Consider the following 26713-nt stretch of genomic DNA (forward strand, 5'->3'; position numbering starts at 1 on the left):
CTGAGCTGAATTAACAGTGATGCTAATTGTCAGCCGGGGCTGGCTCTGCGTTTCCTCCACCACTTGCATTTCCCAACAGGCTCCTATATGTTGCCCAGATTCAGCCATTTCCATATATATATATATATAGTATATATATATGGTCTATGCATACATTCCCTCCCTTCCACTCCCTCTTACATTAACTGTCTCCATTTCCTCCCACGTACTCTTTCCTCCCCCTCTAATCTTCTCTGGTGTAGAAATAAGGTTTGCCGGATCGGCCGTTCTGCACCTGCAGATCTCTCTCTGGTTGGATTGTGTTAAATGAGAGAGTTTGTGATTACGTGTGAAATGAAACCGATGTCATGAATCCATCAGTTCAAGGACGCAACAAAACGCAGCTCCTCGTGGTGTCGATGGCAAACTGCAGTCTTTCACGCCGTCAAACGCATTTGAATATTCAAACGTCGTGCCATTACGTTGATCGATGTGGACTGAGAGCTGAAGGACGTTCTGTCGGGGGAGGACGGGGGTGGCGCCCCCGGCGCCGAGCGCCCCCGTCGGGACGCCCTCAGACGGGGAGCCCCGGGCATGCGTCGGGGTAACCGAAGGCAAATCTACGGTCAAACCGTGTACGCGCTGCCGTTCGAATCCTGACGTGTGGTGTGCTTAATGTGTGACCGTGTAAAGGCGACGGCATGCAAATGAGGAGCTGCAGCGTGCACACGCATGGATTGTTTGTATAATGACCCACTGTGGTGTCACCATTAGTTACGCAGTCTGTCTGTGAGCGGCGGAGGAAACCGTGTGCGTGTCTTTTGTCTTTTGTCGTGACTCGAGTGCCTTTGTGACGACTTCCATGTGACAGAAAACACACACCAATAGTTCGTTCTCTTTTTTTTTTTTTCTTTTCCTGTTAAGTTTATTTTTCAGTTGCTTAGAAAAACAAAACAAACAAGAACTCACAGATGACCCACTATTGCCAATCTAGAACTCGTCGTCTGCGCACCGAGCGGCGCCTTCTTTTCTTTCTTTTTTCAATATTCATGAGAATATGCAAATGAAGGTGCATCTCATTCAATCGTCGAGTGAGTCATGTGACCCGAGCAGAGGGGTCTAAGGGCACGCGGGGTGGGGAGGCTCCAGGGTCACAGACGAGGGGGGCATCCCCACCTGCCCCGATCTGCTGTGAGCGCGGGCCGCTCTTTGCATAATGGACACTGATCGATGGGCTTTTTCTTTCTTTTTTTTTTTTTCTTTTCACAAAGTCAAACACGGTAATACCACACTTACACACTTGCCAGCAAGCTAGGTATCACTGTTTCAAGATGTCTTGGAAACCCACCAGAAGGAAAAAAAAAAAAAAAAAAAAGTTATTCATATATAAATCAGCTAAATATAATTTAAATAGAAACCTAGAAACAAAGTAAGGACAACAAAAAGACAAAAAAAAAAACAACCAACAACAATAAAACGAATTACTTCTGAAGCAGACACACATACAGACGATGAGGCTGCACTTTCAAAAATCACCCATCTCATCTAGCTACTCTTCTGGGGTGTGTTTCTACCACACAGGATCTTAATTCTTGATGCAAGACACAGAAAATAATATAAAAACACTTAAAACCGCCCGCTGAGATTCAGTGGGAAACTAAGTACATGTATGCGTGTGCGTATGTGCATGTATGTATGCATGTTATGTGTGTGACTACTCCCAAACAAAGAGCTAAGTTCCTGATAGAAATGGATGGGCGGGCCAACGTCTGGCCACAACCACGGTCTTCCTATGTGTAACATCTCTGTTGCACTATTCCCCTCTAGTTCAGTGTTTTTTTTTTTTTTTTAAATACTTGTAAATATACTGTATGCAGATTATATATAGAGCCCATTCACAAATGGTACATGATTGGCTTGGTACGTCAATATCATAGTACACACGTTAGCTGGAATACGGGTCACGTAGCTAATATGAGGTCAAACAGTAAGATGTTTCTCTTTTCATCGGTCGTCTTCAGATACACAGGTTAATAATTTGTCTCAAAAACAAAGCAAGTTCAAATACAGTTCATATCAAACACTTGCAAAATGTCCACCGCAAAGAATGGCTTGAGTAGGAGAACGTTTTCTCTGTGTGCCATGCTTTTTTTTTTTTTTTTTTTTTTTTTTTCAGTCACATCACTTCTTTTTTTTTTTTTTCTTCCACAAAAGAACAACGTGAGTGATTAAGTCCAACCGTTTAGTCCTCTACGTGCGCTCCGTTGCCACAGGCCCCCGAAATATGAGAGCTCCTATAAAAATGGATAATTGACAAGGCCACTAGTCCATTAAAACATCTTAAAATCCCCCGCTACGCTCAACCCATTTCTCCTCCTACTGAGATTTAACATTAATCCTCAAGCACTGATTCAAATTCAAACTTTTTGCTTTTTTTTTTTTTTGTGTTGAATTTTTAAAGCAAATCGCCTCAAAACAGTGCAAAACAAATCAAACCTGTGCAATAAGGCCTACCACTAGAATATCTCACACATACAGCTTACCATAAAAAAAACACAAAAAAAACAAGACTTCCAAATGAAACGTCAACAATAAAAACAAGAAATGATTAAAAAAATATATAATAATAATAATAATATCAACAATGTGGTTAACAAAGCATGGACATGCACGGCTTAACAGAGGAGAAGAGACATTCCCCTGCAAGACAAAAAAAACAATTATCAGACAGCAGTGTCTGCTTTAATTTTCTAATGCCCCCCCCCACCACTGCAATATGTCTACTGCTTCTATTGGTGACACCGGCCTGAGCTCGGGGTGGGGGTGGGGGGTGCTAGTGGGGTGTGTGAGGAGTGTGTCGTCTCACAGGGGCTCAAGCAGCCATCTGCCACCCTACTCCAGCCAGCCTGATCCTTATCCTCAGCCCAGCCCGGCCCAGCAGGCCCGCTGTCTCATCCCCTCAAAAAGGCTTCCTGCTGCGGGGTGGGGGGGGTGGTGGTGCAGCAGAGGGAGGGAGGGAGGGAGGGGGAGGGGGGGGGGTTGGGGAGACAAAGGCGGGGAGGCGAGGCCCTTTGACCCGGTCCCTTGGCCCTGGCGGGGCAGACGGACCAGACAGACAGCACCGTGTCTACTGCCTCCTCCTCCTCCTCCTCCTCCTCCTCTTTTATCAGCCACACAGACCCCAGGGGCGAACGCAGAGACAGAAGAAGGGGGCGGGGGTGGGGGGGAGACACAGAGAGAGGGAAGGGTGGTTTGGCAAATGAACACAATGAAGGGACTGACACAGACCCCCCCCCCCCCCCCCGCCCTCCCCAGTCCATTCATCTTTGGGTACAGAGCTCTCTATTCCCCTGGGACAGGCTGCTGCCCTCTCCTCCTCCTCCTCCTCCTCCTCCTCTCCTGCATGGCCCCCTCTCTTGTCTGTTCCCTCCTTCCTCCCTCAGCAGCCCCGGCCAGGCGAGACTCTGTGTGGCCGAGCACGCCCCCGCTGGCCACATCTCCCATCGTGTTTTTTTTTTTTTTTCCTAAATTGTGTATCAAACAGGCTGCATGTAGTGTCGCCATGACGGCTCAGGATTACCTGCTCTGGTGGCGTCTGGGTGCTTTTTGTGGCGCTGGTCACCAGCAGTGGAGTTACAGTGGAATTTACAGTTAAGCTCAATCGCCACGTGAAGCATTTACTAACTTATTTGATGTTATTATAATTTAAAACGGGGGATTATATTCTCGGGCGTTGGGAGAGGGGGGGGAGGTGAAGGGGGTGGAGGGGGCTTGTCTCCTCTGCTCCTGCTGGAGCTGGCACTTAGGCAGTGGTGGTGAGCTTTTGGATGGTACGGTTGTAGTATTGGGTGGTGAGGGCCTCCAGGGGGCTCCAGCGGTGTGCATGCAGCTCGATGACCTCCATTAGCAGAGAGCGCGTCAGCTGAGACTCGGTGGGACAAAGCATCTTGTCCCTCACAGCTGCTAAGAGCTCTGTCATCATCTCGGGGAGCTGCTCCTCCAGGAGACGCCCGGCGCTCTGCAACTGGAGGACAGAAGAGGGGGATAGATGGAGGGAGGCAGGAGGTCAGAGAAAGTGTGTGTGTGTGTGTGTGTCTGTCGTACAAGACACAATGTCTGGCACCTTGTTATTGTGGATACAGTCAGACAGCAGAGGTTCACACACCCTCTGGCCATAGAGCTGAGTGTGTGTGAGTCTGCCAGTAAGTAATCAAGACTGTGAAGGTTGTGTTTGTGAGCATCTGGGAACTCTTTGTTTGTCCTTTTTTCTGCAACTTAAAGGATCATTCCAGTTTGTTTCAACCTGGTGCGTTTCCCATTAATAGCTAACCATGCTCACTCTTCCCCTGACGGAGGTCTATAATGCAGTTAGCAAGATGGCTGTTCCAGATGGCTAATTCCCGTGTTTACTTTCGGGCAGTCTCGAAAACGAACGTTTAAAACGATTCGAGTAAAAATCACATTTTTTTTTAAAGCTATTTGGAGCCGTTTTGTGCGACAGTGGCCAAATCACTGGGAAACACGCCAGGTTAAAAAAACAAAACAACACAAAATGAAATCATTCTTTAAATAATGTTTTTGTCCCGTGTACAAAGACCCAAGTCTGATTTTCATCTATAATTTTATGTAAATTCACCTGCATTACTGTTTTTTCTTTAATCCATAACCCTCAGGAGAATGGCTGACATCAGGAAGGCATATCAAAGATGTTTCTATGATGGTTTTAAACAGTTAATGTTGGTGATTACAACTCTTTATGAAAATAAAACAGCCTTTTGGAGTTTTGATAGATTTATTTTCATATTTCCCAATTTGTTTTTTAAGTATTTGTTCATTAAATACTTTTGTTCTGGTGTTTTACTGCATTTAATTGGTCTCCTGGTTCGTACACAAAACTCAAATCAGCTGCTAGCCTCATTTATAGACTCAAGTACTGTATCTAATTAATGATGGAATTATTTTCAGATGGACCAAAGAGCACGAACAAGGAGGGACTTTGGCGAACGACACCATAAAAGGATTCCTGGAAATTTGTTTTATTGACTTTGTATTTCATGAGAGAAGATCAATGGTGGTCTATGAAGTCAGAGCCTTTTTGGAGGTAAACCCTGGTGGCCCTCAGTGGTATTGCAGTTTAAGGCACTGCGGCATTGGCCTTAGTTTTCAGACCCAGAAGCAACGTCCACTTCTTTATACAGTCTATGGGGTTAAAACTTGGTTTAAAGGTGTGTGTGTGTGTGTGTGTGTGTGTGTGTGTGTGTGTGTGTGTGTGTGTGTGTGTGTGTGGTCCATACCTCCATGGAACAACAGAGGACTGCGTCTTCCTTTACATCTGTTGACTCCAGCAGCTATAAAGGACAAGACAGACACTATATAACTATATTAGGAACGTAATGTGCTGCACAAAATAACAATACAAGAGAAATCCAAATGTAGAAAAACCCAGGGGGCCAGAAGATTTATAAATGTATGTATATTTGGATTTAAACCACATGGGGAGATTAAGCAAATGCAAGTGTTTGTGTGCGTTAATCAGTTCACAAGAAAAGAGAAAAAGGACCTAATCCTGATAGTAAATATTTACTACATTAACATTTAAAATCTTGGAAGACAACAGACCGGGCTTTCAGCCTGGCAAGCCAGCAAACATCACACATCAAGGCTTGCTTTATGCCCAATGTACATACACACACATAAATGCACAGACACACTGTAAACACGCCGTGTAGCCAAAGACAAACAGTGAAGCTGGTAAACACGCTCGCTGGCTTCCCCCCTTGCCGGCCCCATGTACAGATGGGCATACAACTGGCACTTTGAAACAAGGCGGAGAGGGACGGCGATAAAGGGAGCAAGAACAACAGAGAGCCTCCCGTCGCAAGATGCCGAGCATTTAGTGTCAGATTACGGCAGGAAGGAATTGTTTTAAATAGTCTTTTTCGAGCTCTGAGGCGTCTTTAGTCTTCGCAAGTCTGTTTACAAAGTGCTGCTTTGATTAACCTGAAGGAGGGAAGGAAGTAACGGGGAGGACGGGGAGAGGGGGTGTTTGAAAATGAGGAAAATAAAGCATAAATAAAAACCTTACGCCTGTACCAGAAATCACTTTGTTTAGCAGGATTAGGGATTGCAATGTGTCTTATATTGATAGTTTTTATATCAGTGTATGACATTATAATAATAGACTTGTACTTGTGAACCTACAGAGAATTATCACCTGGATCTGAAGCTCAACTCTGCGCCAATATAAAGAAATACATCAATGTTGTGTTTACAGATGGCTTCTGCTGCCCGCAGCTTGACCGAAACAATCATTTATTGCAGGTTTAAACTGAATAATAGCGAGAGTATTTTTCTTCTTCATATTTTTGGAGAGTAGAAAAACTAAAGTAGGCGTAAATTCATGCTTTCAGAAAGTGCTCCAGTAAAAAAAAAAAACACCATCTGACGCTGCGATCCACATTCAGTATGAAGCCGGCCTCTTATTTCCACCCTGTAAGTCTGATGGTATTCCACCTATCATTCAGGTCCAGCAGTTGCACAGACGTCAGCTCCTCAGTATGCTCAGACGGGTGTGGTGACAGTGTGGCTGTTTGATGTGGGAACTCAAGTCCCGTCGCTTCCAGAGAAGGAGAACTGTGTGACAGGCAGGATTGGCTCATAATGAGTTCTCCGGGGAGCCGAGGGTGAAGTTTGGCTCGATACATTAAAAGTGGTCTAATCTATATTCATCTATCATCAGCTCTCCGATCCATCGCAGCAGCTTTTTCTCCTCTTTCGTCTTTGCTCCGATGCGTTCGCCGCTACAACATTACACACATTACCTGTGGTTTTTTTTTTTTTAAGTCGAAAAAGCAACAGCTGCTGAAAAGATACGTTTCTGTGAGACTGCTTGTCACAACGTCTTCTCCTGCAGAGGCTGAAAATAGTCAGAAGTCTGGTTCGTTGCATCATCAAGAAGCAAAACTCGCTTCACAGGGAAACCTCGGGATTCTGAGTGATTTCCATTTACAGGATTTCCATTCAAAAGACGTTTGATCGGAAACATAAAAAGCAACGAGAACTGGGACAGCTGTGATCCGCTCGGCGCTACGAGCGGAGGAAACGCTTCCAACGTGACAACAACACCTCGAGTGACTCAGTGAATTCAACGAGAAACATCCTCGTTCATTTGTATCTTCTGATGATAATCTGTTGTTCAGTTTACTACTCAAACACGAATAACTAAACAAAGGATGAAGCAGTCGTGAGAGGAAAACATGTTTCATCAGGTTACTAATGACAGAGTAATCAAAGTTAAAATTCAACTTTAACCCTGTTTCTAGTAGTTGCATAGCAACAACAGGTCCGGTTTCAGCAACAGCTCTTCCCGTAGTTACATTACATAATATTACTGTATTTTCTGTTGCATCAGTGCTGCACTTCACTAACTGCCAAACAAAAAGGCCTTTAAAAAAAAAAATCTGAAATACATTTTGACTGTGAGGGGCCCATATACTGACTTTCAGAGAAGGAAACCAAGTTCAGCTTATAAATAGCTCCTGATGTCACCAACAGACACAGTGTAGTGTGTGCATGCCTTCTGCTGTGTGCAACTGCAAACCAATATCCTGATGACGGCCTCCGTGGGTCACATGCAAGTCATTCGCTTCAATAAAAGATCATGTTATCTGTTCATTCAAGTTGCCCGCCACCTGCCCTCAGATTGTCCGGGACTTTTAGGCCGGACGGCTCCGCTTACAGAGCGACGCGTTTGTTTGTTCTTTTTCGTAAAGGAATAATAAAATGCCGATTGGCTCTAAATTTAGACACAACTCACAACCTATTGTATGTAGCAACAGCACCGACCAATAAAAAACAAAAGCAACTATTGTTTTTTTATCAGCTTAAAAAAATGGAATAATGACATTTCATATTAAAGTGCTTCTTCAATGTGCACAGAGCTAATAAATACGCAATCTATTTAATCTAAGTGCATTATTTGCCTCCAATCAATATTCTTATAATAATAATAATGAAATGACAATGTGAGAGCAATTTGGAAGAGTTTCAATTGTCACGAATCTGCAGCTCATGTAAACTTTATGGAGTTTTATAGTGAGTTTCAGCTCATTGTTATGAATCTACGGTCTGACCCACAAGTTCTGGTTCACTCTCATAGCATCATTTTCTGAACTGACAAAGCCGCTGTCAACTACCTGGTACAAGTACAGGATCGGGGTCACAAACAGGACTCCAAATTGCTTTGCAGATGTTGATTTGTAAATGGGACGCTGACGGCTAAAAATGTGCTATTATGCAGAGTTACATCTTATTGTGCTGCTCCCGAGTTGCCAACACTGTGTGAGGGAAAATGTTCAATGCAAACTTAGTTGAGGATTATCTGTGTGGATCGGGACATTTTAAATAATTACTGGGTTGAGTGAGACAGTTCTACCATCGGAGGATTGAGACTCTAAAAGGCTGTCGGGCATGAATGGATGAGATCACCGCTCATTAACTTGCTCTGTCAATACATACAGCTGTCATTTAGACCCAGACACGCTCACTAACACACCTAATCCTGTTCTGCAGGCTACATCTACAGAAGACAGCCGCGCTAAAACGCACACACACGCAGGCACATAAGTTTAGATATGCAAACACACGCACACACGCGCGCACACACACACACACACACACACACACGCACACACACACGGAGCTGTGCACACATCATGGCACATTGCTCGTAGCTGGAATTTGACATGCACAAGTTGGAACAGGAGAGTCAACACGGCAGACGGATGAAAGTGACGAACAATGGCTCCGGGAAAGAAATAAGAGACCATCCAAACAAGCACATGAGCTCGCAACTACACACACAGAAAGTCCTGTAAATATTCTGACATTGTTCACAGGCATATGACACTGCTGAGGCTTGAATATGGAGGTGTGTGTGTGTGTGTTTGTTTCTGATCGGTTACTCCACGCCCTCGGTCATGCTGCCGAGCCTTTTAACGAGCTGAGATAATGCCCTGGGCATGCCCTCAGACAGGGTGTGGACGGCATCGGCTGTGTGTGATTGTTGTGTTTGTTAACGAGACGCCGGATGTGTGCTGAGTGTCAGACCGGCGGAGGTGTGGACGCGGGTGATAAAACAAGCTGGCACGTGCCTCTACACCTGCCATCATTTCTTCCTCTCGGCCCGACTACGTATTCAAAACCATTCTGCGATGCCCTCTCTCTCCTTTGTTTTCTCCTCTACCTGCATGCTGTGAGTGAACTTCCTCTCCGTTAACTGTCAACCTGACCACAGTCTCCTGCGCTTCCTCTCACTTCCCTCCCCCTACTTGCTTCTCCTTCGAATGTTCCAATTGTCATTAACCACTTCTGTATTGCGGTGCGTCTGCTGAGGCTACCCTACATGGTTTCCATGGTGACCGAGGGAGTGTGAGTGTGTGTGTGTGTGTGGGGGGGTGTGAGAGTCTGACCAGCTGATGAGAACTGAACCTGGGGTCACACTTTTTCCAGGAACTGATGGGAGTCCTGCCTGTTTACACCACTAACCAAACCCCAGTGCGGCGTCTCGAGTCTAGACGAGGTCGGACCACAGACAGGAAGCTCAGGCTCGGTGAGCGTATCAGACTGAACAAACAAGAGACACACACAGAGCTTTTCCTCTTCCTGGAATTAGTGGATAGACTTGATCGATCCGCTGTTGACAAACTCATTGCTAAACACTGTGTGGATGTGGATACACACCTCTCGTAAGCAGGTGTAGATGGGAAACACCAGCACCCTGAACGGCTCTCCGGAGCTGCTCACCATGGTACCAAACACCTCACACAGGAAGGTGATGAAGCCCAACCACCGCTCTACATCTGACTGCTGGAGATCCTCACGACGGGAAAAGTCCCTCTGTGGACGTAGAAAAAGAAAGAGATGCATATTTAGTTTGGTAAATAAATGTCTATCCAGCTTATATAAATGTGCGGTACAAGTTGGAAGTAGGCAGTCGGTAGGTGGATGTTTAAAAGTGTTTCTGAAATTCACAAGCAATGGTGGTAAACTATTCTTCCTGGCAGAACCATTAATCATCATTAACATCTTTGCTATCTCTCTAATGGGAGCTTTTGTAGGTGGCACACATATTAACCTTGCGCCTTAAAGTACTTGAAGCCAAAAAGCAGTTGAAAAACACATTAAACAAATTCATGAATTTCTTTTATCTGCCAGGAGTAGAGGAGAGTATGTTAATTTAGTTTGAAAGTGGGGGTAGTGAACAGTGTCGGCGCTGTAAAAGTGTTTGGGTTAATATGGGTTAATGCTTAATGTGCACTTGTAAAGGTGTTATTCGGCAGGTTAAACTGAAACTTTATTAACCGTCAGAGCAACTCGCTGTTCTTCTCATATTTTTCACTGCCTATTGGGACTGAAGTCCTCTGGAAACATGAGCGGCTAATATGTTCTCCCAGACTACACTGAACGCCCGATTGTACACAGACAAAACACATAATTTGCAGATTTGAACGGGCCCAACAATAAATCCATAAACCTTACACCTCCAAGGACATTGACACTTGAAAAACAAGCCAACAAACAATTATTTAAGAAAATAAAATGATGCAAAAGTGTCAAAACAGCAGCAAAAAAATAAAAAGCCCCCCCCCCCCCCGGCTCTTCTCAGGTGTGTAAATAAAAGCATCTTTCACAGATAAAAGACTGGCGACTGTATATGTCTGTATGTAAAGCAACAACAAACTGCGATGCCTCCATTTTATTAAGCGCAGCAGTCACACACTAATTGCTCCCATATTGAGATCCAGGGGTCTGGAAGCAACATCATTAATGAAGGCCTTCATGAGCCCACTTAAAATGTTTTAAAGCACAAAAAGCCAAAATGTCAAAGATGAGGAGGGGGTCCGCGCTGGCTGGGAACTGGAAATTAAAGTGAGAAATAGCAGGAGAGAAGGGACCACATGGCTGTGATAAAAGGGGAGGGAATAACAAGTGGAGAAGGGGGTTAAGGGATCAAGGGAGGATTCACTGCCGCCGGGGCTGGGATCAAGATCTCAACATCTAAAGAAAGAGGTGTTTAAATGGAAAAGCACAAAAGCAACGAGGGAGGAAAGAAAAGGAAAGTGCAGGAGTCTAGTCAAAAAGAGCATCAGCCGAGGGAGGAAGGAGAGCAGGAGTGGGAGTGAAGGAAGGGAAGAGAGGGAGGCACGACGCGGCAGCAGGTGGGCTAACATTTAAACCTTGAATGTCATCTGACAGCATGGTGTGTGCCTTGTTTGCCTACTTCTCGAACCGTCTGCCGATCTGGCGGGGTTGTCTGGCTCCCGAGGACGGAGCGAAAGAGCGAAGGAGCAAAGGAGCAAAGGCTGAGAGGGAGGAGCGTGGTTAGCGAAGGAGAAGGGGGAACCATGCAGGGAGAAGTAGCGAGGTATTGGCCCGTGTCGATCTGGGTGAGGGGAGGCGATAAGACGGGGGAGCACGGGAATAGAGAGCTCATGAGGGGCGAGGAGGAGGAGAGGAGAGGGGAAAGGAGGGGAGGGGAGGGAGGGCAGTGAAATATGTAACGGCTGAGAGGATGTTTTCATCATGGGTGCAAGACTGGAACTGTGCAGTTAAGTGAAGGGATGGAGGGGGTTGGGGCGGTGGGCGGCATGTTTCTCTCCCCCTGGGTGCTTAGATTAGCTACTCTGCCCACTGACATTTACAACGTCTCACACACAGTTGGCTTCCACTTTATGAAAAGTTCTCATAAAACTAAGCTCGAATGAAACTGCTGAAATGACACGGAGGACTTTGTCAAAACATACACTATAAAAAAAGGACTGGTTTGCTAAGTAACGTGGAAGTCTTGTTTACAATAATGAATTTTTAGGCTTTTGGGTACACAGGGTGGGATTTATAAAGTAACGCAGTAGACTTTGGAGGGAGAAAGAAAAAGATGTCATTTCGTGCCCGACTCAGAATACAAAGTTCAACACGATGATTCAACTCTTTGGTCCATTTTTGTCTGATGTAGATGATCTGGCAACCGTGCAGCAGAGATGTCACCCCCTGTTACTTCCCCTGTGGCCCCACCCACAGGTCTCCTGAGGTGTGCGAGTCCCTATCTTTACCCCACACCTGCCCCGGTGGAGGCCGGGGGACTCCGGTGCGGTTAAAAACACCCTCGAGTCTGAGCCTTGTTCCCCACAGGACGACTCCCCACCACCGCCTGCACCTGAGCGACACGCTCTCTGCGACCTGCTTTGAGGTGAGCGTACAGGGAGGCTGCTGTGGAGTCCCCAGACACCTGCTACTCAGGACATTGAGCTCATTGCGGTGCAGCAGCTTCACTCTGCTCTCCTTCCTCCTCCGGAGGGAGAGGTTCAGGGTCTGTGTGTAAAATAACCCTTAAAATATAAGTTTTGTCATTTTTATATTTTATTTATGTCAGTCAGGACTTTGGTGTTTATTTAAAGAAATGCTGGTCAATATTTTCTACTCAGACTTCAGCATGTCGAAGATCTGAGTGAAGTGGGAAGCTGAACGGGGTTGTTGACACACTTTCATCGACGTCACTCTCACCTGCAGCATGTTGAGCAGCAGCGACCTGAACTTGGTTCCCTCCACCATGAACAGCGCCATCTTGTCGCAGAGCTTGGCGGCCGTAGCGGCGAAGCTCCTGTCCGACACGGCCTTGGAGTAGATGGTGCTGACCACCTGAGCCAGCGTCTCCTCGGACCGCGCCGAGCACTGCGCCTCCTCCATGAAGGAGGCCAGCTGCTGCTCCACCCCGCTGCTGTTGCTCCTCATGCTGTTGAGGAGGTCCACCAGCCGGTCCATGTTCTGTGAGCCCGAGCCCGAGTGCTGCACGTGGGCCTCTTCCTGCAGCCACAGACGGGATGAAGCACGTGAGTGGAAAATGACCGGTGACGATACAACGTTCAGTTTTAACACGCAGCAGGTTTCACGACAAAGTAGGTGTTTCCGAGGAGAAATAACCGACGTCAGCTGATGTGATGAAGCACGTCAATTAGGCCTGATGATAAAGTTGATAAAGAAGGCAATAGTTGCTCTAGTTCGAAGAGGATGAAGTTTTAGAGTGGAAGGACGTTAAAGACACCGATATGCGTTTGCTAATACTTGAACAAAGCGCAACAAATGACGCTCACTGCGCTTCCTGTTTACGCCGATAGCACACGACAGGAATCCCGATCAGTGTTTCGTGACACGTAACCTTTGATATGCTTGAGAAAAAAACGACGGTGGAACAGAGAAAGCACATCATGTAACACGGCGTCCAAATTTACGTGAATTCAGTAGGAACGCATATCTGGAAGGTTGAAGCGAAAGCCCTTTACTACGAAGAAATGATGATACAGAGATTAAACACATTAGTCAGAGCACCGCTGTCAAGGAAAAAGCTGGCTCTGAGACTGGATCCATTGATTCTCTGGCATCACTGAGGATATGTTTATTAATTCCTGCCTTGCTGCCTGTTGGGGAGTCCTGTGCTGTCAAATCAATCCCGCCCCGGTGGTAAATGAGCTAGCTGGAGAAGGACGACGCTGAGAGCAGTTGGCCAACTCATCAGTTTAGTGCACAGTGGAACACATCAAAAACTGTTAAGCTAATGCCGCTTTAGTTACTTCACCTCCTTAGTGAGAACATGTGCTCCCCTCCCTGCCAGTCTGAGTGTGTTGGCCTGAATGCTAAATAAGTGCGGAGACAAATGATTCAAGAAGGGCGGTGTGAGAAAAAGTGTCGGTGTTTTAATGACGGTGTACGTGTGTGTTTGTGAGCATAATGGAGGTAATTATAAAACCAAAAGGTGGTGTGTGTGCATGTGTGTACACATATGCTTCAGTCCTGGTTGCCTTAATACTGACTGACAGGCACTAAGCAGCTTTCCGGTACCTTGTCCTTTAGTCTCCTCCTCAGTCTCTCCTTTGACGACTGAAGCAGGCTGATTTTGGGCAGCTCCGACTGGCCCTCTCTTGCCTCTCCGCCTCGCGGCGGGCTGGGAGATTCCTTATTACCTACCGGATGTGGGAAAGCATTTGAACTGGGTGCTGAGTCAGATCTGGGTGATTCATTGGGACTCTTACTGCTGCAGTCTTGAAGTGGTCTGATCTGCTCGTCACCCAGTTTTACATTCTCAGTCTCTTTGTCTTTGGTTGTTTTCGGGGGTATTCCTTTATCACTCGCAGTGTTTGTCTGTCCATGACCTTGACCTTTCTGACTGTGGTGCCAACGCCGGTTCTGGCTGTATCCGTGGTGTGGGGGTCCTCCTTGGCGCTGCCCATGTCCTCCTTGGTACTGGCGAGGTGGCCGACTGGCACTGTTGTTTCTGTTGTCTCCCAGTTCTGTTAAATTCTGCTGCTGCTGGTTGGGAGAGTGTTGTTGGGTTTGATCCCTCTGCTGCTGCGGTGACTGTTGCAGGATCTGCTGTGGCTGGTTCTTGCCTCCTCCGCCAACACCTCCTCCGCCGCCTCCTCCTCCTCCGCCTCCCTGAGGCCGCTGCTGTCTCCTGGAATGAGAGTAGGTTTCAGTTAGCGTCATCGCGATGAAGCAGCAGCTGGCGTGTACCTTCTCTGCTCCTTTCTCATCTTCTCACAGAGAGCCACCAAATACTGTCCTGTAAGTGTCACCGTGACACATGACAACCACATACAATCATATCATCTACTGAACCACGAACTAGAACATCAGAAGCCCGGTGCTTGCTTACATGTGGATGCACCGTGTGTCTGTGTGCTGCTGTCCTGCATCGCAGTGTCCTTTTGCTGCACTGGCTCTGGGCTTGACAAGCCGCTGACATATGGTCCAGGGGATTAATCACCCTGGCACCGAGGAGGCAACCTATTATCTGCCTCAGCCTGTGAACTAGCACAAACTCAACTAGCAGCAGCTAGCACACCTTTGATCACATTCACTCAACTCTACACATTTTAAGAGTTTTGCATGACGTGTAGAAATGCCTAATTAATTTAATTTAATTTAAGATCGGTCACTTGAACCGTAACGTAATTGAAACTCAAGCAGTCGGCATGTTTCAGCTGCCACATCTGCTTCATTGAAGTTAATTACAAACTTCCTTCATGTCGGTCTACCTGCCCAGAGACTGAAGATCCTTGGAAGCATCTCTTCTTTTTCCATGACTTCAATACTTTTTGGACATGGTCCCAGACAAATGCAGTAACAAAAGAAAAAAAAGAAGACACCTCAAAAGACTGTTCTGGGCTGTAAATACTGGCCCCCATAAGATTATGGTGCATGTTGATACATCGATAACTTGTTATGCCACTAAAGAAACCACAATGAACAAGATTTACCATCAGAAAATCCAGTCCTTGAAATCAATAGCAAACTACAACACTTCTGTCTGAATTGAATTAATTATGGTACTAATGTGTGTAATTTTGAACCACTTAGCAGAAGATGCAGCAACACTCAGGCCTGAACAAGCTGAAGTGGATTTGGTGTATAAGACGTACCATCTGTGTGCATGTGAGCACAGACATACAATGATTCAAGTAAAAGAAAATCCAACATTCTTTATTCAGAGCTTTATGAACGACAAGAAACTGTCAACGAATTGTTCAACACATCCTTCATAGTTCTTACTGCAGATGGATGGACCTCCAGGGCTACTGAAACTAGTTACCTAACTATTTGGGCATTTATTATTCAAAAATACCAAAGACGGATTTTTTGTTTGCACTAATTAGAAAACCTGTTTATTCATTTAGATGTGATAATGAAGAATGTTTATGTTCCTTATGCTTCTAGCCAGAATTTCTCAACAAAAAGTTAAACAATTTCTTGCAAAGTACATAAAAAGCCTGTTTAAATTGAGGCCGTCCTCCTCTGACCACAAAACCGTGATATGAACCAAACCGTAAATTTTGTGAACCGTTCCACCCCAAGTATGAAGCAGTCAGAGCAAGAAATCATGACAGACATTAGCATTACTTGCAGCATACGTAGATAAAGCAGTAGATGGGAAATCATGCTTTTCTCTAGCAATATTTGCAGGAGCTTGCAATTTTGGAAAATTCATGCAATTTTTCGCGCTCTGCTTCAAGTATTACTGCATAAAGTAAGTCTTTCCAAACAAAACTCGCTTTAATAACAAAAATAACTCTTCGTCTACAATCAGCAAGGTTCTGTTCCTCTCCTCTCGTCACCAAAACAAACTCTGTGCAGCAGGGGAACCGAAACAAACAGAAAAAACTGAAGTGACGGGGTTTGCGGGAAATGTGATGGTCTTATTAAAATGATCTAATTAAAGGTTTATTATCAAAGGAAGCGATTACAGATTACTGTGGGTTATATTCATTTTCCAAACACTTTAAGGTGTAAATGACTGCACTTTGTTTTTATGCATGAAGCATGTAGTTCAATTAAAATGAAGTCAACAGCATCTAAAATCTCTTATTTTACCAGAAGATTCACACTTTTTTTTTCCCATATTAGTCACAGATTGGCAGTTTTGTAAAGCTATATCACTTTTTACATTTAAATTTTCTTCAGCCCCATGGTTCTTTGACCTCAATAAATACATAAAAAATATTAGAAATAAAACATTTCTGTAATGTGCAGCATGAATATTATCACAGGAATCCTGGAGGGACTGAATAGAATAAAGTGGGAGTCCTCAGAAGTTAAGACAGAACCAACTGCACTGCAGCTCCTTGCAGCTAAACATTTTTGTAAACTATGGACAAGGTTTCTTTAATAAACAGAAAACACACACAAAAAAAAGTAGACAAAAGCAGAATCTGTGACCCCATCAGGCTGTGTCAGCCTTGTGGGAGGCTGGATTAATGAGTTCAGAAAGGCAACTTTCCTACAAGTTTTACGAGGTCATGAAGGCCAAAACTGCGATGAAGTTTTCTTCATTTTTCACAAAATATTTTCCTTTCAGTTATTTTTTTCTTTTTGATTTAGCAAACCTTCAGTAGGTTGATTTTTAGACCAAAATATGAAATATGAATGAACAATTTAAAATGATTGACATTTTTGAGGCTGCAGAACAAAAACACAGCGACTATTGTACCTTGTAAAAGAGAGCTGTGGCGCCATCATACTCAAATGTTCAGTTTCAATCCTCTTTTGTAAAAATACTCATTCCACCCTAACTAGATTAATATGAAAACAACCTTGGAAATGTTCTTTGTGCGTTAAATAATTTTGGATATTTATAAAAGGATAAATATATTCTATATATTTTACATCATTAGGTTTTATGGAATCTATCTTTTAATTGTTTTTATCATCTACAAACTGTTGATGGATGTCAATTCTAAAACATCCTTTTGCCTTACAAGTAAATGATAACAATATCTTTTGAACGTGGTTTGACGACAGAAAACATTTGATGATTCCACCACGAACCTGGATATTGAAATTAAAATTGTTTCCTGGAGTTTGGTTTGAAAAAACAGAAGGAAATCCTGCATCTGTCCTGTGTAAGAATGACGCTCTGTTCCTGCAGACTTTATATTGGTATGTAGCTTCGTTAATTAATAAAACAAACACAATCTTTTCGGTCATTTTCTGTAAACTGAATATCTTTGGGGGGGGTTTGTAGCGTTGGCTGTGCAAAAGAAGACGCTTGAAGATGAGCTCTTAAAACTTATGATAAAAATATTTTCTCAATTCTTTGACAAGTGTTGGGCTAAATTATTAATCAGTTGATTAAATATTCAGATTATTTTGGAAAGTAATTATTAGTTGAAGTCCTTGCTATTCTTTTAAAATTAGAAACCATCAGAGTGTGTGTTTGTGTAGAAACAGAGAAAGAGAAAGTGTATCTGTCCAAATGTATTTACAGTCCTTTTTTGTGTGTCTTGGTGTGGTTTATGTCTCACCCGGCCCCTCAGCTCCACTCTCCTGGGGAGGATGAGAGACAGTTCATCCTCCAACTCTCCTCCACCGAACAGCCTGCCTCCATCAATTTATAAATATTCTGTCTCAAACAGATCTGCGTTGGCCCGACAAATATTTAATCACAGCATGCATCTTGTCAGACGCTCTTGTCCACGAGCATCCTCCAGGCTCTGATTTTTTTTTTTTTTTCTTTTAACACCAAACAATTACAAGACACAGAAGCTGTTCATTAATGTTATAATATTTTTACTAGTTGCTCTCTTTTATCATTAATACTGAAACTTCAGGTAATTTTTATTCCAGCAATAGCCCTTCAGGGAAAAAAATATATGTCCATTATTCCTTCACTAAATTCAAATTGTTTATTTCAAAAGAAACCACCATATGTACATTTATGTCATTGATAGCTAAAGTAAACTGGCCTTTTCCTCCTGCTGCGTTTCACTGGCAAAACACAGGGTGGCTTTAATTGTGACGGAGTCGAAGGAAATTAAGTTTTAAACTAACTACGATCATCAAAAAAAAAATTTAATCAGTGGATAATATTGGGCAGAGTGACTAACTTTACTGTTCTCTGTTCTGGTGCCGTGGAAAATAATTTAAGTTATTTTTGGCCGACTCCTTTATTAAAACAAGTTTCTTTAATTGCACTGCAAACAAAAACCATGCGTAGCTCCTCTGCTGTATTTTTTAACAGAGCAGATGCTCAAACAGCGTTTGCAGTCGTACTGAACTACTGTTGCTGTTACCACGGTAACCACAGGTGTTGCCAAATCAACCAGGACTGAAGTCTGACGGATTATAACTTCAACGTTGACTGACAGAAGTGGCGAGATCTCATTTAATTTGACTTCTAAAGGTTGAGATTCCTTAATCTTTGGCTAAGCCGTTGACTGCTCAGAGACACGGAGACACACACGCACATGCCGATCCGATGATTCATTGGATGTCTACAGTGGCTGTTAGTTTAAGGCTCAGTTCTAATAAGCTGTTCTTCTGACCTGCTGGTGATGTGGAGAGGTGAAAGCGAGACAGTAATAAAATGTTAATCATATTTAATGACTGAGCTCCGCTGTAGCTTGAGTGTTGCTCAGATTGACCATCCATCAGCCACATTACTGCCAGGGAGATGTTTGCGTTAAGGATAAATGATGAGGCCACTGATGAAATTCCATCTCACAATACCTTTGGACTTAGAAACAGAGCAGACTCTGACATGATCAAGCATCTAATCACAAGAGAAATTACTTCTTTTTTTTGGCTGGGATGATCAGTCTGTTAATTTCAAGGTATTAATCAAGTTTAAAGTAGTATTTGATGTTGCTTGGCAGGGTCCCACCTTCTTAAATCATTCTTATTTTAAGCTACTTGAGTATTTAATTGGGGAAAAAAAAAAAAAGAAGTACCAATCAACAGCTGACTTTTGGATATTTTGTTGAGTAGAAAAAAAATCAAATGCATTTTCCCGATGGTCAACAATGTGTCAAGGTCCCATTTTGGTTATGTTGTCACTGACCTGGCTGAGACTTGCCGCTTTCCCCCTGGGCCAGTGGGCAGAAGAATGGTTAACTGGTCTCGGAGGAACTGATCAAACGCTCTACAAGCAGGAGAGGAGGGCGTGCCACAGTGCAGGTGATCGGGAGGGCAGAGAGATGAAGGGAAGATGCGGGGTGGAGTAAAAGTAGCACAACAATTTGTAGAAAACGGCGGGAGATTTTTTTTTTTGGCGTAAAAGAAAAGGCAGGAAATTATAGAGGGGGAGGGAGCAAATAAGCAAAGAGGAAAACAAACAAACAAACAAAAAAACTAGAGGTTGATAACTATGTCACATGAAACAACATGCACAGAACTACAGGAGGTACAGGAGAATGGCATGGTCACTGAAAAAGGTGAAATTAATTGGCAGATATAATCATGGGAGGAGGCAGGATACTGATGATCATCGATAACTGCTGTTGCTATGTACATGTATGCGCATGGAAAATTCATGGAAGCGTTGGCTGACCCAGACTGGAGAATCGATCGGCCCAGGGGAAGAGAAGCCTGCAGGCCAGACGGTCAATAACGTGGCCGAAGCTTCATACGCAACACAACACACCGGCTTAATGGACTCCGGGGAGACAGGTTTCGACTGCCTGACTGAACATTTGCATTACCGAGTCTTGAGATTCAAATATCAGAAAGTCAGAAAAACATACGGTATATGTGCGTGTGCATACATACATAGATGCAGAACTTTTATTGATTGCACTCCATAACTTGAATCATTGTGGCCAGAAATTGTGAGCAGAAAAGCAGGCGGTTCACGGCGGGTGCAGAGAAGAGACGCAGACCTGGGGTCAGAAGAAACAACGCAGATCTACGACTCTATAAAGAAGACTGTGCAGTAATTTAATAAGGCAGTGATTTAAAAGACGGTGAAAGTTTCTTTGTTTTCCAGTTCATTGTGTTATTATTTCTTAAGTCTGTAGGGCACTACATTTCAAGCACATTGATTAAATTAATTTAACATCATTATTTATGGCTGATGCATTTGATCCTGCTTCTCATTTCAGACTCTATTTCCCTGTAAAGATCTTTTCCTTCTATCATAAATTGTGAAACACTTTGTAAAGTCGGTTTCAAAACGACTGCTATGGATTAATCTTTAAAAGTCTGTCTGATGTTAAATAATGACTGCTGGGATATCACCGCGGTGATGGTCTAAAGGTAGACGCTGAGAAATAATGAGATAGGCGCAAAGCATAACAACAGCTCCGTGTAATGACAGCTGCTGCGGTGATGTTGAAGAACATCGCCAATGCGACACAATTAACTTGATGGTTCTAATGAGCTGTGGAGTGTGTGCAAGTATTGATGTGAAAGCAAGCGATCCACGTCCATTTATGATGAACTGTTGGAGCAGGAATAAGGCGTGTGCACGTGCAGCCGGTTCCACTGTGATTGAGATTAAGAAAACAGAACCGGGCGTCTGTGCAGATTCATAAATCTGACAAAGAATGAGCTTGTGTCTTTGTGTGTGTGTGTGTGTGTGTGTGTGTGTGTGTGTGTGTGTGTTTGTGCGTGTTTTAGTCGTGCGTCTGCTCAGAGGTTCATGCATCCGTCTGCTGCCGTTACCTCCTTGAGTGCATAAATGCAGACGCACACAGACGACATCGTTTTAATCAGACGGTGGAGTTGGTGCTCATTGTGGCGACATTTAGTGCCACAAAAAGCTGTTTTATGAATTAAATCAACATTTCAGCTCTCAGCTCAGCAGCTCGAAAGACAGTTACCCGTTCATCTTATTACAATAACGTGGAAACACGACGATCAATCAAGCAGCCGGCCTCAGTCTTCTCTGTCAAAAATCGACAATTAAAACGATGTTGCAGACAAAGTGCGCGCTTTGCGAGCGACACAAAATAAAGGCTACGTTTGTAAAAGCTCCTCAGTAATTAGCATGTTCTTTTAAAAAAAGAAAAAAAAGACCAAACAGTATAAAGGAGCTGATATGCTCCTTCTTTCCTCCGTCTCTGTTTTGAAGCAGAAAGCAGTAAGCAGCACATTCCAGTAAATCACAACTAATTTCAGCCCTGCTTGACGTGCCTACTAAAGTAGAAACACATGCACTGCCTCCCATTTCTTTTCCTTCCTGCCGCAGCCAGCCCACACTTTTCCTTTACTCAATCTCACAGTCCCACTCTGTTTCTCTTTCTTGTGCTTTGTTCAGTGCAACCCTCGTGGCTTCTTACATGGTCAAATGATCAATATTTATGTTCTCTTATGTATATTTCATCATCTGCTTCCAGCAAGTCTACTTTTGGCTTTTTCTTTTCTTCACGCAGCTGTGTTGATACATCGCACACAATAAAGTTTAACATTATCTGTTTACGGTCTCTCATTACGGGGAATATTTATTGCCTTTGGGCTACTGCTTGTGTTCAGTCAGGGAACATGAACCCAGCGCAGTATCGACACGAGAGGATTAGCATGTTTGATAGACAAACATATGCAGCTAATGTATTTGATGAACACACATGCTAAGCTTCATACACAATATTATGAAGTAATGACTTTGGCGGGTTTTAACTTTGGCAGGTTGCATCCTCGTTCAGATCCAGTCACATCATAGTTGGATTTTTTTTCTAAATCCTGGCGATACACAAGGGTTTCCCAACCGTTATAAGTTTTGAGTACCACCGAAGCTGAGTGAATGTAAAACCATTGTGGAGAGCATCAAAACGAACCGAGTGACTTTTCCCAGATGAAACGGTTGAAGCTTTTCCCCACGAGACTACTTTAGGGATGGTTGTCTTTGAGCTTTTTGAATGTTTTTAATTAATCATCAACTCCAGCTTTTCCAATTTGTTTTGAGAATTTTACACAGCTATGGTTATAATAATGTAAAAATTGTTCCCGAAACATCTCATTAAACAAATGTGCCTTTTGCAAATTTGATGTGGACAAGATGTCCAGGGATGACTATTCATGCATTTACAAAATATTTACATAATTAGATTTTTGAATAGTAAGCAATAATTTGGAAATAAAAACCAAGTGGGCAAAGGCAAAATAAAAGCACAGCTTGGGTAACTTCAGACAATTACATCATTCTACAACAATGCAGCTTTTAAAACCAGGAAAAGACAAAATGTATTATTTCACAATATTACAAAGTCCAAAATCCAGGATGATATGTGGTCTCATACTGATATAATATCACCCAGTCCTCGTCCAACTACTGTACTAACTACCAAATGTGATGACACTGTGTTCCAATCGCCTCATTTCTGTCCTCCCAGTCTTTGTTGTGTTGTAAAATAAATCCCACAGAAACCCCTTAAAGCAGAGATCTCTCTGGTGGATGATTTGGCCATATCTTTCTCCCTCCAGTCCAGTTTGTGTCTGTTTATACTGGAGTCTCGTACCGATTCTCATTTCATGTCTGTCCAGTCTTCTTATCCTACCTCTCATCCCTCCTTTGATATTTTTCATCCTCGGCTTCATCCTGCTTTCAGCGCTGCTGCAGCACAAATATATCTGGACGGCTTGTGTGATGCTTCTCTTCAGGAGGTTGAATGTTATCCCAAAACATTACCACATAGGAGATGAATGCTAATGCACTGCTAGTGCAGGGCTGCAGCCTGGTGGGACATCTATATCAAAAGCTTTAACAGCAAACAAGGTTTGGAAATAAGAAGTAGAGACATTTTTAGTGTTCAAAATTCACAATGTCCACCATCAAAAAGTCACAGAGCAGAAGGATTACATTTTTTATGTAATGAACTTGTCTTTCTCATTGCTTGTGGTTGAAAGCGTCTCAGTAATTAGGGATAATTGAACCTTACGATTAGATTTTGATCTCTATTTCCAAGTTTAAAATTCTAAAGTATGGTTTATGTTTAGGTTGTTTTAACAATTGTTTGCAAAAAAAAAGAAAGAAGTTTGGTCTGAGAGACAACGCTTTACAGATGCAGCTAACTCTGACACAAGTGTTTTCTATCAGCCTGTTTTATGTTAAATAACAATCAGCCATGTCTCAGTTTGTCACAAATGATTAAAATATAATAATCCTTAGCGGCAGATTCCTCTCTATAAGTTCAACTGCTGCTGAATTTCACAATACACACACGACAAAACCTGCCCTCCTATACGAGCTGTAAAATATTGAGAAAGCGTGCTTTGGACAGAGTGCACAAGAAAACAGGATGGTCTCTTGTTAATATTTCCAGTTCACAAAACAAATAGACTGAAACCCAAGCAAACTGCTGTTGGTCCAAGTTCATATTTTTGTTCTTTTCTTTCTGCCAGACCCGAGCTGCGCCCATCGTACATAAATACAACAGCTCTGGACAGATGTAATTATTCTCTGTACTTAAAAACAAGGATGAAAGTGCTTTTGTCCATTTGGTTTAGATACAATTTCCTTTTTTTTTTTTTTTAAACCACAAATACAACCAAAATATTTTCTCTTTGCCTGTCTCTTAGCAACTGAAGAACGGTTTTCCAGTGACATCAGGGCAGGGAGCGAGGGAACCAGAGATTTTTTTTTTTTCTTCTCTTAAGGACCTGGTTTCAATGAAGTCAGACTTGGGTGAAATTGGATTTTAGAGTATTTACAATCGAAGCAGAGGTGCCAATACAAAATTTAGTTTGGACTGAATTGGGACGAGATACCAGGTTACAGGTCGCAAAGCTCGACAAGTATATCCATTATCTGGAAAAAAAAAAAGATAGCTCAAATATTGCAGGCAAACACAAGTGACTACTTGAAAAAAACCTTCAACGTCTCCGCACTGATTTTCTTTTTCCTGTCTGCAGTGAAGTGTGGAGTCTGCATTCCTGTCTTGACATTGCGCTGGATGGGGAGAGATGTGAAGGCTATGGGCCTGACATCAACATAGAAAAGAATTCCCTCTCACTGAGGTAGGTCTGTGTGTGTGTGTGTGTGTGTGTGTGTGTGTAGGTCTGTGTGTGTGTGTGTGTGTGTGTGTGTGTGTGTGTGTGTGTGTGTGTGTGTGTGTGTGTGTGTGTGTGTGTCATTACCGTCGGTCGTTCCTCTTGCGTCGGAAGAGCTTTTTGGTGTGTGCGATCTCGGCCTCATTAGGGAGGGGTGGGAAGACCTGTTACAGACAAATCATGGAGTCAGAGACGGCTGCTGTCAAGATCACAGATTTATGTCCCTCTGAGGAAAGTAGATCCAGAGGACACAAGGAAATGAACGTTGAAACATTCTTGTTTTACTTTTTACCCTGATGTGTGTGTGCGCCTGCGCATTAAATGCATGTTTACATCTGCAACTAGAACTGTCCTTAGAGATTCCTTTGGTTATCTGTAAGACTGTATGAACACCTTTTCAAGTCAAACACATTTTCCCTTTCGGAGGATGACTGAACTATTATCACGAAAATCCTCATAAAAAAAACAACAACTTTAAAACTTACTAATTTTGATTATTTGGTAGGTGTGGACTGACTTAGTCGCTAAAATTCCTCCCTCCTTCACTGACTGTATTCACAGCTCCCTATAAAAATCAGCAATGAGCAGTACACTGAGTTTTTGGACACTTATGAATCATCATCATTTTGTATCATCACTGAGAGATACAGAATCCCACAATAGTAAATCTCACATCTAAGAGATGTGAGATTTTGAAATGCTGGATTGTTTGCGGAGAACAATGTTACAGATTAGTCAGTGATTTCACACACATCCTTAGTTTGTGATTCAACATACGACTGTTTGGAGGTTTGGGTTATTTATGTAAACGCTGAAATGAAATACCTTACAGCATCATGAAAATTGATCAAAAACAAGGAAAGACGAGAGGATGTGACTAAAACTGCACAGAAAATAAAGAGATGAGGAGAATTTGAATTAAAATGCTTAAGACGCATTTTTGAGTTTGTCTAATGCGCGTGTGACGGAACAACATGTTAATAAGTCCTGCTGTCTACACCGCACTGACACGAGTGAAGCGTACTTTGAGGCTTAAAGTCTATTTTCCTCTGTTTATAACACCTGTCATTGCGTATCGGGCTCTGCGCACCTTTAAGACACCTGAACACACAGACGGAGCACCTGCGGCTGCAGGATGTACGACCATCCATCATCTATTAAATATCAGCCCTGTCAATCAAACAGCCCTTCCACCCCACTTTGCTCAGCATCACTCTGTGCCGTTACCATGGTTACAGGTAGCGTAGGACAATTTGCTGATGTGTACAGAGGGGGTCGTATGTACGCAGAACACACAAACATATTGTCCAAGACATTATACACAGCCTGAGGTGTGGATGTTGGTGTGAGCGCAGGGAGCCTCTACCTGCTCCATCAATGGCCAATTAGTCAAAGTCACTGATCAAAGATGTGTATGTGCGTGTGTGTGCAGATAGTTGCAGGCTCACATAAATCAGGACATTTCAAATGTTCCCAAACTCTCAATCCAACGTTTGCTCGACTCTGTCAAAATGTGTCTTTTGTCTTTTTGTTTTCTAGATAAAAGACTGACAATTACATTTCGTCTCATGATCCGTTGATGGCGACCATGTAATGTCAAGTCCTCTTTTGTATTGGAGTATTATTATCTTGGGGACACTTGCAGTATTATTTGGAGATTTGAATAATTCAAGTCTTTTTACCCCTCCGCTGCTCTTGCCTCTTTACTCTGCAGTGCCCTTTACACTGTTTTGACAGCGGGTTTTGTTTTGCATATTTGGTTTCCATCGGTATGGAAGTTACAAGAGTTTGTGGTGGATTTTGTGCAGTTGCGAGCCATAGAAAAAAGTCTGAATGTTTTCCCACTTGAGGTTACAGTTAAATACAAGAGAGAAAAGGAGAGAATAACAGAGAAAATGTTAGTGACCTGCTCTACTGTAACGGCTGGAGGCAGTCTTTCACAAATCCTCAAGGACCGTATGCACATACAGACTGTACAACGCACCTTCGCAGCAACATCGCAGTTTTGTGTAAAAAATATTTGTATTTACTGCAAGTAGAATTGCTCTTTCACACAAACACACTGTGCATTCACACATCCAGAAACATGGCCTGTATTCACGAGTTTGAGAGAGAGCTTGATATTTGACATTGCTGCTCTAACCTACCTCTTCCAGAGAGAGGCTGCTAAGTGGGGGATGGTTGCGTTCTGCTGCAGATGTGAGAGGCAGAAAGTGTATTAGTGTGAGTAAACACGTAAATTCTGCCTCTCAAATACAAACCCGGACTATTCATAGTATTGATATCTAGCAACCTCTGCTTTTTTCTCTCCTTAGACTTAAACATTTTAGCTAAGGTCTGAAAAAAGTAGGTGGAGACAGAGAAAAAGAAAGAAACAGAGGAACTGTTGCATGTTTAGCTACTGTAGTTTTCCTCCAGGATA

General features: G+C 43.2%; 1 protein-coding gene across 7 annotated transcripts in view; it reads right to left on the bottom strand.

Moving 5' to 3' along the window:
* Positions 1-867: 867 nt before the first annotated feature.
* Positions 868-26713, bottom strand: part of ctif (CBP80/20-dependent translation initiation factor) — a 52440-nt gene continuing 26594 nt past the window's right edge. For 6 of the 7 annotated variants that reach the window (XM_069170831.1, XM_069170802.1, XM_069170792.1 and 3 more), the window contains 7 exons: positions 24379-24455; positions 19367-19447; positions 13873-14485; positions 12541-12840; positions 9721-9876; positions 5274-5327; positions 868-4003 (listed from right to left, as the gene is read on the bottom strand). In XM_069170831.1, coding sequence (XP_069026932.1) covers positions 3782-4003; positions 5274-5327; positions 9721-9876; positions 12541-12840; positions 13873-14485; positions 19367-19447; positions 24379-24455 — 1503 coding nt within the window. In that variant the 3' untranslated portion in view covers positions 868-3781. The remainder of the gene's footprint in view (positions 4004-5273; positions 5328-9720; positions 9877-12540; positions 12841-13872; positions 14486-19366; positions 19448-24378; positions 24456-26713) is intronic. The other variant, XM_069170838.1, reaches the window with a different exon arrangement.

The sequence above is a fragment of the Embiotoca jacksoni genome, unplaced genomic scaffold (genome assembly GCF_022577435.1).
Source record: "Embiotoca jacksoni isolate LCO1_2020_lvr unplaced genomic scaffold, fEmbJac1.0.p SCAF_10, whole genome shotgun sequence".
Lineage (NCBI taxonomy): Eukaryota > Metazoa > Chordata > Actinopteri > Embiotocidae > Embiotoca > Embiotoca jacksoni.